Raw genomic sequence first — 14453 nt, forward strand, 5'->3', positions numbered from 1 at the left:
ATTGGCTAGATGGCTTTGTATGTCTATCTCAGGGGCCTACACATTGGAAGGCCTTTCTGTTGATGCTTATTCTACTCAGGCTGTGAGCCCCTCGTGGGCGGCTTGCTGTGGCACTTCGGCTGTTCTGCCTTGCAAGGTGGCCACGTGGTCTTCGGTCCACACCTTTCTAAGGATCTATGCATTGAATTCCTTTGCCTCTCAGGATGCTTTCTTTTGGCAACGGATTCTCCTCTCATCACAGGAGCGTCCCCACCCTTATAAGGACTGCTTTGGGACATTCCCAAGGTCAACCCTGTGGACCCTCTATGGACCTTGAAGAAGAAAATGAGATATGGTAAGAACTTACTGTTATCTGTCTTTCTTCGAAGTTCATAGGGCCCACAGGGCATCCGCCCTGATGCATCTGGCTTCATATGGGCTGTGTTACTGGTCACCGGTTTCCCATCTCCTTCTCCGTGAAGTATGGTCCAGTCTTCTCTCTCTTTCTTTCCTCCTCCAGCCTTTGGCTACTTACAAACTGAGGTGCATCTGGCTTGGGGCCGGGGTTATAGGGAGAGTGGACCCAGTGCATCCTGGGAGCTAAAAGCTTTAACTGTGTGGTGCCCGGATTTGGTTCCCAACCTATACCCCAAGGTCAACCCTGTGGACTCTATGGACTTCGAAGAAAGAGAGATAACAAGGGTAAGTTCTTACCATATCTCTCATTATAATATTTATCAGTGGGGAGTTCAATCCACCATACATCATGGTCAAAGGCAACGGAAATACTTCGGGTTGAAGCAAGGGCATGTTTGCTAGCAGTATTAGACCCTGCCAATTAGGGGCAAAAAATCACATCACGAGTAGGGCTCCTTTACTAACTTCAGGAATTTATTGGTGAGCCTTATGTAGAAAATGACCCAGTCTCGAGTCAGGAGCATATAGAGAGACTAGGCTGGTGTAACGGGTATAATATTACATCAATAGAAAAGACAGTGTGAGACTATTAAGGTGCACACTAAGACGTACAAAATTGGAAAATAACCAAACTAATAAAACATAACTTTTATTTCACATTTAAAACAACACCTTAATTGGCATTTGTATTTTGCTGTTTCTATTAAAATAAAAGAGACAAGAAGTGTTAATAGTAGGAAAAAGTGTTTAAAATTGGTTGGTTCATTTCACTGAGTCACAGTAAAAAAATATTGCTGGCTCTTATATTTATTATATGATAACTTGTTGAGCCATTTAAATACATATGTGATCCTCTATATTCACCTGTTTATATTGAGGTATACTTATAATATTCAATTAAACAATTATGTGTTATGTCAACACAGTAGATGTCTCATATAACAAGAAATGATCTATTCTTAGTTTTGAAAAGAGCAACTGCAACAATGTGAGCTAATTATTGCTTTACTGTTGCTCTGGTCCACAGTTAATATACATAGTAACAGGCTGTAAATACACCTTTATAATCTAGCGTTCATTTCAATTATGTTTGTATATACACGGGTATTATCCACAATATGCTATTAGGTTAATTTATCTAGAAAAAGTATGTCCAATTCTCTGTTTTATTTTTATATTTTAATATTATATTTTCAATTATCCAGTCCACAATACTTTTTGATGTACCCCACGTGTTTAATCTCATATAATGTTAGCGCCCAGGTGTAACAAATATATAGCGCACTGCTACTTATAAGAGAGAACTTGGAATTTCTTATATTAGTGTTTTCATTCTCAAGTTATTATTAACTCCATATAGACCCTAATATAACACACATGTGATTATGTACACGCTAGAAAAATGGTAACTCCCTTGTAATGTTTTCAAAGTACATATGCTTGTGTGTATACTAAACACACATATACATCAATGCTGTGATTAGCATATGTCCATTGATGGTGTAACGGGTACCCAGTTTCTCAACATGTAATGAATAATGGCCGTTCTGATCAAACTCCTTCGGGCAGGCCCTAATTAGAAGAATGGTAACACCATTCTGCTTTTGGGGACTGCTGGACAAATATCATGTGGAGTATTTATGAATAGAAAATTGAGGAGGTGATTGAAGGGGAAAATGTGTTTCTTGAACCGTGACTTTTGGCTCTTTGAGCTGCAAAATGCTTAAGGGCACCTATGTTTGTTCAGGGATTATTTCTATAAAATTTAAATGTTAAATGAGTTTGAAGATCACTTTCAATTTCAAATGCAACTTATATTTTAGTTGTACAGTAGTAGACTGTACTGTTCTAAATTTTATTGAAGTTGTTTTATATTTAAATTTTTTTTAGGATACTTGCAAGAAGCTTACTTTTGGACAAAGCAAGTTCTCACCATTATGGAGAAGTCAATAGTCCTGTTGAATGATGTGACGGATGGGTCACTTTATGAAGGAGTGGCTTATGGCAGCTACACCACCAGATCACTTTTTCAGTATATGTTTCTTGTCCAAAGACATTTCGATATCAATCACTTCAACCATCCTTGGCTGAAAGAGCACTTTGCTTTTATGTACAGAACTATCCTGCCAGGTAAGAGACTTTAGATGAATTATTTGATTTTTCCAAACAGGATATTCGTTTTCCAGATGGAAACTGAAATCTGCTTTTATATTATGGTGTTCATTATTCACTGAGTTCATGGACCTACTAGCATTGCATATTTGGGGAGGTTTTATTTAGTTTTTCACTTGGAATTTAGATTTACTGTATTTTTTAATTACAGTATGACCTGAATAGGTATAAATTGTGTACATGCATAAATAATGGGTGCATAATTCCATGCACCATAAATTTGACTAAATGGTGTTTAACAAAAACTGTCCCTATACAGGAGAGACCGTAAGACTTCAGTTAAGACATTTTGTCTAAACGAACATTTTAGTCCCATTTACACCAACCAACATTTTCGGCAAGTTTACACCAAATTAACTATGCCATTATAAAGAACTAACCAATCGGCTGCTAACTGTCCCTTTACAGGCTGTGTTTGAAAAATGACAGTTAGCAGTTGATTGGTTTGTACTTTCTCCGTCCACTTTATCTCTCTCGAAGGTTTATTAGATAGACCCCATGATAACCAGTCCACTGGTGGCAGATGATATTGCTACCTCATTAAGGGGTCTATTTACTAAGTGTTAGGAGACAGAGTGAAAGTGATAAGGTGCCAGCCAATCAGCTCCCAACTTTAATCTCACAGGCTGTGTTTGAAAAATGGCAGTTGGGAGCTGATTGGCTGGCACCTTATCACTTTCACTCTGTCTCCTAACACTGCTTAGTAAATAGACCCCTTTACCTCTAATCTGTGTACAGTACAGGTTGAGTCTCCCATATCCATTATGCTTGGGACCAGGGGTATTTTGGATATCAGAATATTCCGTATTTTGGAATATTTGCTTACCATAATGAGATATCTTGGGAATGGGACCCAAACCTAAACACAGAATGCATTTATGTGTTATATGCACCTTATACACACAGCCTGCAGCTAATTCTATACAATATTTTCAATAATTTTGTGCCTTAAACAAAGTTTGTGTACATTGAACCATCAAAAACCAAAGGGGTCACTATCTCAGTCATGCTAAAAATATTCTGTATTTCGGAAAATTTAGATAGGGGAGACTCAGCCTGTATATCTTTCTTTATCTCTATCTCTAGTATTGTGGTTTTTTTTTTTTTTTCCCTTAATGTCTAAATCTCTGCTCTCTACCTTGTGCCTGTCTCTTTATGCTACTTTCTCTTCCAATTATTCTCTTCCATTCCTTATTGCAGCATCTCTATCCACCTATTGAGTCTCTCTAACCCTCTTTATCTATTTACACTTTAGCATTTTTCACCAGCTGCTTAGTTATTATTGGAACAAATAGTAAGAATGTACTCTTCATTATAAATTCAAGCCATGTACAGCTGCTTGGAGGCGTCATGAAGTGACCCTACTAACCCTTGTTAGTTGTTTACACGCTGAAGTAGTGCAGCGTGGATCGGATGGTCTGAAGATGTTAGTGTTGTCCCTTCATTTCTGTCACCTCAGTATCTATCTTTCTGGGCCTCTCCTAGGGGCCAGATGTACTAAGCTCTGAAAACTGATAAACTGGAGAGTGATAAACCACCAGCCAATCATCTCTCAACTGTCATTTTTCAAACACAGCCTGTAACATGACAGTTGAGAGCTGAGTGGCTGGTACCTTATCACTCTCCAGTTTATCACTTTTCAGAGCTTAGAAGACATTAGTCTTATGTTAGATGTACTAACGTGGACCGCTGTGCACTGGCACTGTCTGCTCACCCATACAATGGGTACAAGATCATTGAGAGCTGTTGTGCCTTTCCTCTGCGATTCACCACTGCCTGCTGATTCTACCTACAGCTAGTTGCCTTTCCTATCTATCCAAGTCTATGCTTTTTCTGCTGTGTATGTAGTTTTGTACTTTACAATAGTTTACTGTGTGTGTTGTATTTATGCTGCTTACTGTACCTGTATTTGTTTTTATGTCTACCTCATATGAATCTACAAACACCTTATGACTGCTAATACATAAAACCTATTTTTACATTTACATTTTTAAAACCTATTTTACCATTTATATTTGGTACTTTCTGTAACTAGTAGTGTCAGGGACGGTGCAAGGTTGCTCCGCACCCTAGGCAAACCACCTGCCTACTGCCAATTTTTTAGATTATTTATGTTCTACCCTGTAGCATACTCCACTGCTACTGGTGGGATCGGTATGAATGACCGCCGGACAAAAGCCCGGCGGTCGAAATCCCGACGCCAGCAGGCCAAACAGCGGGGATACCGATGGAGGTGAGTAAACTGTCTAACCCTCCCCAACCCTCCTTTAGGGGTGCCTAACCCTAACCCCCCCCTTCCCCTAGCCTAACCCGAAATCCCCCCCAGGGTGCCCTAAACCTAACCCTTCCTCCCTGCGGCTATGAGGACGCGCGGATCGTACTTTCCTCGTTTGGTCCCGCGTCGGGATTATAATAGGCGTCAATATTTCACATGACTGCATCCCGCTACTGGTATATATTTAACTAGTGCCACAGACAACATATACATTTGTTTTTTAATATATATTATATACTGTCTGCAGCACCATTACACTTGCTGTCGCACAACACTTATATACATACATTTGTTGTTAATATATATAGTATATTATTATAAGGTCACGGTTGTGCCCTGATATTAAGACTGAATAGAAAAAAACGGAAATCTCCATAGAGAATTCGAATGGGGGGGCAGGGAGTTTAAGGGGCTACACCTCAAAAGCGGGTGCCAGGAAGAAGAGAGCCGGCGTTATCTGGGGGGGGAGCACAAGCTGTGGCCAGGACCCGCGTACTGTAACGGGCATTAGCGGCGGCGCTACAAAGAGTGAGGTGCTGGTTCTGGTAACTACAGGGGGGCCCTATGCATTTTTTTACCCCTGTATTTCCAGAATCAGGGCCGTGCAGTTCTGCAATCGATTTGAAAGAGGGAAAGATTTTTATACATAATCGATTGCAAATTGCACGATTGCTGCAATCAATTGCTGATGTATGGGGGCCTTAAGGAAAGCCATATTTTATAGATGTGTGATCAGGGAAGTGCACAGCTGTGTCTGGCTTTGCTTAATAAATTCCATTCCTCTGGCCAGCAAAAAAGTCAGAAGTTATAACTGCTCATTGACTTGTTTACAAAGCTGCATTTGCTGTTACAGCTCGAAACATAAAACAATGTAAAAATTCCAAGCTGTGACTGGTTAGTTTAGACTGAAAAACCATATTCTGAAAAGGCACTATTATTTTTTTTACACACACAGCACTCAGGGCTATTCAAATGGATAGAAAACTCCAACACAGCAAGTTGTTTTAACGTTTCAATCGCTTTATGATTTTCGTCAGGAAGTATACAAAAGTTAAAAGTACACCTTACCTTATACTTTCTCATCCAGCATGTGTAAATCTGAGAGTCCCGGCTCAACTTGAAGGGTGGGAACGCACAGTGATGTCAGCCGCACATCCGTGCTGTGTACATCAGTGACAAGAAAAACTATCACCATGGAGACAAGATATATAACAAATCACCCTAGACAATGAAATATACATGGATGAAAGGATATAATAATGATATAACACACAACTTACGATGCATAAAATCGCCTGTACATCACAATATAACAGGTATAGATCAAAGGTATACTCAATCATAATATAGACTAAATGGAATCCGGTAAGATATGCTAGAGGTAAAACCTCATTCAGGCTCTTGGGTGCAATAAAAACAAGGAAGTGAATCCAGAAAGAAACATGATTTTATTAAAACGTGAATCAATCTCCCCCTCTCCTAAGTGGGTACACATGATCAATCATCCTGTACCAAAGGCAGGCAAGATTATGTCCAGCTTCGATGAAATGACGGGCCACAGGTTGGTCGCTGGAACCTTTGGTAAGTGCTATTCTAATTGATGACCTATCAACCCTCATTCCCTCCGTCACGGGGGCTGCAAGCTTAAATGCATTGATCAACTCCTAAACCAAAACCCCACTGTTTATGTTTATTATTATTTTTAGTTATTATGGTGAGTGCAGAGCCCCTGTGATTTCTATCTAATATATATATTTATATACCATAGACAAAAAAACCTTACGGGTTTACATGTCCCATTAAGGCTTCTTGGACATGATCTGAAATTTCACAAAATCTACTGAATTTGTGCCACTCAAACTAAAAAAACAGCAATGAAAAAACGATCATTAAGGCCGAAGCCTTAATGGACGTTTTCCTTGCACAATACAGATATGGTATGCCATCACACCCTGTGGTTTGCTTTAATGGGACATGTACAACCGGAAGGTTATTTGTCTGTGGAATTTCATTGCTTTTTTATAATTTATTAACTCTAAGGGTTTTGACGAGCAAACTGGGCCACCTGCAGGGCAGAACGACAACAAATAGGTACACTAACATGGGTGGAGGAGCAGACAGCACACAGGGGGTGTTTTAAGGGTGCAGTGGGAGAGATGGCTGCGGTGGCATGCTGCAGGTGTGTGGGGCAGTGGCAGCAACGGGCGTGCACAGAAGCATTAGCGGGCGACAAAGGGACCTGAGAAAATCAAATCAATAAAACAAAGATGCATGGACGTATCGGTGAGATCCATCCATGTATGGTTTTAAAAAAATGAATGTGTAATTTAAAAAAAAAAATTACGTGCCTCCACAGCACAACCGGCATCTGGCTTTGGAGCCCCAGTGCTGGTTGTTCTAAACACAGGGGACAAATGACGTAGAGGTTCCCTGTATTACGCAGAACCAGCACCAGGCTAATCAGAGCCAGTCTTGGTTGCCAAAATACAGGGGATGAGCGACGTAGGGTTCCTCTCGAAAACTACTGAATTTTTTCCATAGAGAAATCCCGAGGGGACATGGTGCTTAAGGGGCTACACCTCAAAAGCTATTGGAGGTACGGTGCTGAAATTTGGCATGGGCTGGTAGAACTGTTGCTCGGTGCTCTATGCCAAGTTTCAGGGCAAAAACATAAAAAATGAGGACTTGGGAATAATTAAAATTTCCAACTGTCAGTATTTTCTGCCACTCAATTAGGACCGATTTTCTGCTGTTCTCTATGGGGGATTTTTACTAAGGCAGGACGAGGGGGAGGTAGCAGCAGACTGATGCAGGCTCTGATCTGAACGATCCGTGATACCTGTATTTTAAATAAACACAGAAGCAGGGACGGGTCAGTGAGACCTGTCTGTGCTTCTGTTTAATTAAAAAAAAAAAAACCTGTGCAAGAAAATGGCATGACCCCCTCCCCAAAAACAAGCAGCACCAGGCTTTGGAAAGCCAGTACTGGTTGTGCTAAATACAGGGGACAAATGATGCAGGGGTCACACCTGTATGAAGCACAACCAGCACCAGGTTTTTCAGAACCAGTCCTGGTTGCCAAAATACGGGGGACAAATGACGTAGGGGCCCCCTGTATTTTTAGCGCAAACAGCACTGGGCTCTGAGCCAGCCCTGGTTCTGGAAATACAGGGGAAAAATATTAGTAGGCTCCCCCTGTATATACCAGAACCAGCACCGGACCCTTTCTAGTGGGAGGGTGATGCCACAGCCAGGGGATCCCTCTCACCAGGCCCCCCAGCCGAAGCATCACCCCTGACTGCTAGTCAGCCCAGGCCAGGGATCCCAGGGGAGCTGGGGACGCCCCCAATAAAGGGGTCCCCCTCTCCAGGGCACCCCAGACTGATAGCCCGGGGCTATCCCCAGCATCCCTGGGTGATGGGTGCTGGGTTGATTATGTTGTGTGGTGCATATGAAAATATAAATTTTGTCTTTTGCAGTAGTACGACAGGTCCCAGAAGGCATCCCCGTATACTGGCACTTGGAGAACTACAAGTACTAGCAGGCGGGGCATTAAGGGACTGCTGGTACCTATAGTACCCCTGTAAAAGAAACATTAAAATAAACCAAACGGACACGGTTTTTAAAAATATTTTATTTAGGCGCACCTTCACCTGGGGATGGCAGCCTTTAAGCTCTTTTTCATGGCTGATGTTCACCCAGGACTTCTACGGCATCTTCACCTGGAGCGCGACGGCCTTTAAGCTCTTTTTCACGGCCACCGCCATCCAGGGCTTCCGCGGTGGCGGCTTTCTTCAGCTGGTCTTCTCTCCGGCCGACGACTGAGTGGAGGGAGCCTCACGCTGGTTGTATTTAAGCCAGCCGAGGGGTCGGGGCGATGACGTCTCGAGCCATGATTGGCTTGCGGCGGCCATCTTTGAATTAAAAAAATGGTGCTGAGGCGCCATTCTTTAAAAGGGCATGCTTGGTTCTCACCATTGAAGTCAATGGTGAGAATAGCTCATTGGCCGAGATGCGGAAGGCTCGCCTCTCAGCCAATGAGCGCTCCACACCGGGTTTTCTGAACTGAAATCCAGGGCGGAGCTGTTATTTGGGTGGTAGTGTCCTCATGAGAGGTATTGTATTATCATACAGTGCTATAAATTGAATACAGACTTAACTGAATTTCATGCCTCACTGTATTTTTGTGTGAGCATTAAACTCTTTTATCTCCTCTCTCCTCCCGCTAAATTTGCTAATGCCACCTAAAGATGGTATTAGTTGCTGGGGCCAAGCTCCGCTTGGTACATTTCATATTTTAGTAGAAACCAATGGCGGCTGCTTTTGCAAATGAAAACAAAGGGACCGCAGCAGGTATCTTTGATTTATGCCGTGCTCCCCCCCCCTTCATATATTTAAGTGACAATTCATTTTTGTGGGTATCCTTTTAGAATGTAAGCTCTTACAAGCAGGGCCCTCTACCCTCTTGTGCTTCTCCCTACTTTACTTTCATCTACTTCTTTCTCACCACTAGGGCACCTAACACTTGGTTGCTTATGCTCGGCTGCTTATGTGGGTGTTGTGGTTGCTAATGTAGCTATGTATACTATCCATGTCCTTGTCCTGTATTGTATTGTATTGTATTGTATTGTTCTGTAAGTCAATGGTCACCTATTTTGTTTATGTACTTTGTAAGGCGCTGCAGAACACTTGTGGCGCTATATAAATAAATGATGATGATGATAATGCACTACCATCCCAATAATAGTACTTTGGTGGAGGCCCTTCTCTTGAACCCCCTTACCATGAGCTCAAATGTAGTTGGGATCTCTGCTGATCGCATTTAAACTATGTTTGTCTCTCCAAAGCTGGGTAAGTCTGACATCTCAGCTCTAATTAGAGGTCCTGGCTGTAGGTGAGTACTAGGGCTAAATAAAGCAAATTGTTTAGGGCCCAAAGGAGGGATCCACATCAAAGTACTATTGCATTTAGTGCAGTACTAAACTAACTAACTTTTAATTTCATTGTGTTTTGCATAAATGCTAAGGGATAAGTTAACATTATATCTAGGCCCAAATGATGTTTTGTATCTGGTAAGACTAGTCTACTCCTTTACAACTTGCTTTATCTATTCTGTTGAGCATCATTTGGTGGTCATGGTGGTGTTAACTTATATTGCACTTTATATGTTGTGTTCTTTTTGTTATAGGATTTCAGAGATCTGTTGCTATAGCAGATTCGAACTACAATTGGTTCTATGGTCCTGAGAGTCAATTGTTTTTTTTAGACAAGTTTGTTATGAGAAATGGAAGTGGCAATTGGCTGGCAGAACAGATCCAAATAAATAGAGTACAGGAAGGACCTGGGACTCCTGCGAAAGGACAACGTTGGTGCACTCTACACACAGAGTTTCTTTGGTAAGGAGAGGGGACAGTTGGGTATGTCGGTGTTCTATATAGGTTACACAAGAAAATGCCCTTAACCAGTATTCTGCCTTTTTTGCTATTTCCATAGAGCCAGTATATTCTCAGCTTATTTTCTACTAACTCTAACATATAGTTATACTTTTAGTACTTCTACCTAGTTCTATAGGAAATGATACTTTTTTGTTTTGTTTTGTATAGTGTTTATTTTATTCCTTTTCAACTTTTTTTTTATCCCATTCATCTCCCAATATTTGGCCAACTATTTTATGACCTTAACTAAATTACATTTATTTTTACAGCAGTGTGGTTTCTTTGCAACAAATGCTAATTTAGATGCAATTTAACCAGGGAACAGCAGAAAGCATTGAACCCAGTGGTTTCCAAATTTTTTAGAATCACTGCGCCCTTGAGTATCAGCATTTTTTCCACGACACCCCTGGGCCAAAAGTTTCTTAAGCACAATTTAGTACATTTCATTGTTGCTGAAATTCTTATGTCACCCTTAGGTTCATTTATGTGGTGGTTGACAAGGCTGTGGTTCTTTGTCCACTTTTTTATTTTATTTTATAGATAAAACCAGTGCTAATGACTGCCAATCACACTGACTAAATATAATTTTATCTGGTACTGGACCACCAACCCAAGGCACCTCCTACAAGTGCCCTGAGGCACCGCAGGGAGCCACAGCACCCAGTTTGGGAACCACTGATTTAACCACTTAACTGAATATTTTTTTTCCCCTGTAAACTGCTCAGAATTTCTTTTTTTATATTGTTTAATTTAACAGTTGAAAAATGAACTTTAATAATATAGTAAAATATTTTATTTAAAAAAATATATATATCTAGAGGGTGTTCTACAATCCCCCCCCATACCCCATGACCACAGGCCTCTTCCTAGGCACACATCCCACCGCATATAGGCAATAGACCTCCCCCCCCCCACCCAGGGGTCATAAATTCTAATAATAATAATCCCCCCTTCCCCCCAACGCCCAACTAGTAGTAACCACTTCCGGGGAGTTGGAGGAGATTCGTTCTGCACTTGTGTAGAATGGATCTCTGTAAAAGCTGGGGGAAACAGCGGGGAGGAGCGGTCGCTTCTGATGTGACGTTGCCAGCTGAAGCACTGCTGGCAATGCCGCCAGTTAACTGGTTAAGCAAACAAATCTAATGCTGGGTGCACACTAGACGATATGTCGTCCGATCCGACGAATCAGAGCGACATATTGGGTACATGGTCTAGTGTGTACCCGCGATGTCTCTTTTAGAGATTTGTTGATAAGCATATAAAGCTTTAGATCAGTCAAAGAAAACTATAGGGCCTTTTTTTTTTTTTTCGTTTCTTGACACTCATCCTATGGCTGCCCATCAGATTTTGATCAGGCTTGGCAGTCTTTGTGTTTTAGAACATTGCAATTTCAGACCAGTTATTTGGCTGCCAGTAGCTCACATTTCTGGGAACATGCATTGTGGGATGTAATCATTCTTCAAATATGTAAATAACATTGTTGCATACATCTTACCTTATCCTATTAAGATTAGGTGTGAAATTTAACACATCTTTCACTCCTCATTTTTGTCTACTAGTATTATAATTGTTTATTAGTGAGACTTGAAGGCTGTGGTAATAGAGTAGTTTAAAAAAATAAATCACCAATAGCTCTATAATGTTATATGCACATTATATATGCTCAGATATTTTGCTTTCACACTGTAAAAAGTTTTACAACATATTCAAGTCAAGTTTATACAATCATTAACGTTTTGGTTATTAATATAGACTAAGTGAAATATAGTAATAGGTCTGTTTTTTGACAGGTATGATGCATCATTACTGCGTACACCCCCACCAGACTTTGGAACTCCTCGACTGCATATTTTTGAAGACTGGGGAGTGGTGACCTATGGGAGTTCTCTACCTGCTGAAATAAACAGGTCATTTATCTCATTCAAGTCTGGAAAGCTTGGAGGTCGTGCAATATTTGACATTGTTCACAAAAACAAATACAAAGAATGGGTCAAAGGATGGAGGAATTTTAATGCTGGACATGAACATCCAGACCAGAATTCCTTCACGTTTGCTCCTAATGGATTTCCCTTCATAACCGAAGCATTGTATGGACCAAAATATAGTTTTTTAAATAATGTTCTAATGTTTTCCCCATCTGTGTCTGATAGCTGCTTTACTCCATGGGAAGGACAAGTGACTGAAGATTGTACTTCAAAGTGGCTAAAATACAAGCAGAGTGAGGCTGCAGACTCTCATGGAAGGGTAGTGGCATCAATGGAAAAAAATGGAGTTGTTTTCATCAGGGGTGAAGGCGTTTCAGCCTACAGTCCTAAATTGAAATTAAAAAGTGTTCAAAGAAATCTTGTTTTACTTCATCCACAACTGCTACTTGTTGTTGACCATATTCACCTGGACCATAGTAGCAGTTTAGAAGCAACAACTAGTTTTTTCCACAATATAGACATACCCTTTGAGGGAACATCTATTGATGGTGTTCATGGAGCAATACTTAGGCACAGAGAGGACCTTTATAAAATGTACTGGATGGATGACACTGGCTTGAGTGAGAAAGCTGTCATTACATCAATAAGCTACCCACAGGGTTACCCATACAATGGAACCAATTATGTGAATGTTACAACCCGTCTCAGGAAACCAATCACAAGATCAATATACCTTTTCATTGGACCTTCTATCGATGTTGAAAGCTTCAGTGTTCACGGAGACTATCAGCAAGTTGATGTGTTCCTTGCTACTAGTGACCATGCATATGCAGTCTACCTCTTTACTGGAGAAACGCCAAGCCAGTCAATCTATGCCACGGTAGTTGCAGACAGGCAGAAAATAGTGTTTGACAAAAGCTCGTCCATCAGAGACTATTCACCTACTGAGGTTAAGGATTATGTCATTATTGTGGAGCAGAATCTCCAGCACTTCAAACCAGTTTTCCAGCAACTTGAGAAGCAAATACTGTCCCATGTAAAGAATACTGCCAGTTTTAGGAAGACCGCTGAAAGGCTACTTAGATTTACAGATAAAAGAAATACAGAAGAGGCAATTGAAAAGATATTTGCCGTATCTCAACAGCAGAAGCAAACCGGCATGGCCAAAAGAACAAAGAAAGGAGCCCGAACCTTTATCAATGCCGTTCCGGACTTATTTGCACAAATAGAGGTAAATGAAAAGCAGACCAGACAGAAAGCCATGGCGTTGGCTCAGAGTGAAATCCCAATCAATGAGGATGAAGAAATGAAAGACCTCCTGGACTTTGTAGATGAACCATTAGTGAGGCAGACATATAGCTCTCCTGACAGACATGTTTCCCAGCATATGTTCACAACACACCACAATGGGGCTGCATCCATTTCAGCTTCCTACATTCGACTTTTTCTAATCCTAAACATTGCCATCTTTATCGTTCTCTTAGCATTACAATTATCACGATTTCTAAAGACTAAAAGTATACATAGAAAGAGAGGTCTTTATGCCATTCTTTCTATTGATTGTTGCATTTTAATGTATTTGTACACTTCATGCTATAAAACACAATGTTAGAGCCAGCAGTCACCTGCCTCCTGCAAGACTCTTAATCTATGCACAAAACTGGGGCACTGCACACTTGATGGAATCTTGTAATGTACTGTCCTCTCCACATCCAGTAGGCCTGTATTTTTATATGTTCTGTAAAAGGAAAAGCACTAAAATATAGAGACTTTCATGTAAATGTGTACATTCAGACTGGAAATCACCCATTGGAAATCACCCTTGCAGAAATTTTAAATAAAGTTTTTTGTTTCAAATTTCTTCAATGTATGGAAATTCTATACAAATATAGATGTAAATGTGCCCATACTTTCACAATAATTTGTATTTTTTTATGTGTAACTTTAATGTAGCTTGCTCTCTAACAGACAAATAATGTAGATATGTTGGATACAGGTTTCTTGGTGATGTACTGTAGGAAGAGTTTTGTTTTTTTTATTTCTTATAACCAATCTGTTTTTAGACTGATTTATGCAAAAACTTTTCTGAATTGTGAAAAGAGGATAGTTGGTGAAAAGTATTCTCTTATGGCATAATTACAGCCTGTTGTGAAAAGAGGGCATTCCCCTTCCGAAGTATTTTATTTGTGAAAAATGAGTGCACAGTACACCGTAGTCATGCATATAACTCACATAAGCTACAGTTAACTT

General features: G+C 40.6%; 1 protein-coding gene across 2 annotated transcripts in view; it reads left to right on the forward strand.

Moving 5' to 3' along the window:
- Nucleotides 1–14064, forward strand: part of DSE (dermatan sulfate epimerase) — a 42521-nt gene extending 28457 nt beyond the window's left edge. For both annotated transcript variants that reach the window (XM_088480957.1, XM_088480958.1), the window contains exons 3-5: nt 2287–2526; nt 10032–10239; nt 12069–14064. In XM_088480957.1, the coding sequence (XP_088337083.1) occupies nt 2287–2526; nt 10032–10239; nt 12069–13815 (2195 nt within the window). In that variant the 3' untranslated portion in view covers nt 13816–14064. The remainder of the gene's footprint in view (nt 1–2286; nt 2527–10031; nt 10240–12068) is intronic.
- Nucleotides 14065–14453: the final 389 nt, after the last annotated feature.

The sequence above is a fragment of the Taudactylus pleione genome, unplaced genomic scaffold (assembly GCF_031769625.1).
Source record: "Taudactylus pleione unplaced genomic scaffold, aTauple2 ptg000259l, whole genome shotgun sequence".
Classification (NCBI taxonomy): Eukaryota; Metazoa; Chordata; class Amphibia; order Anura; family Myobatrachidae; genus Taudactylus; species Taudactylus pleione.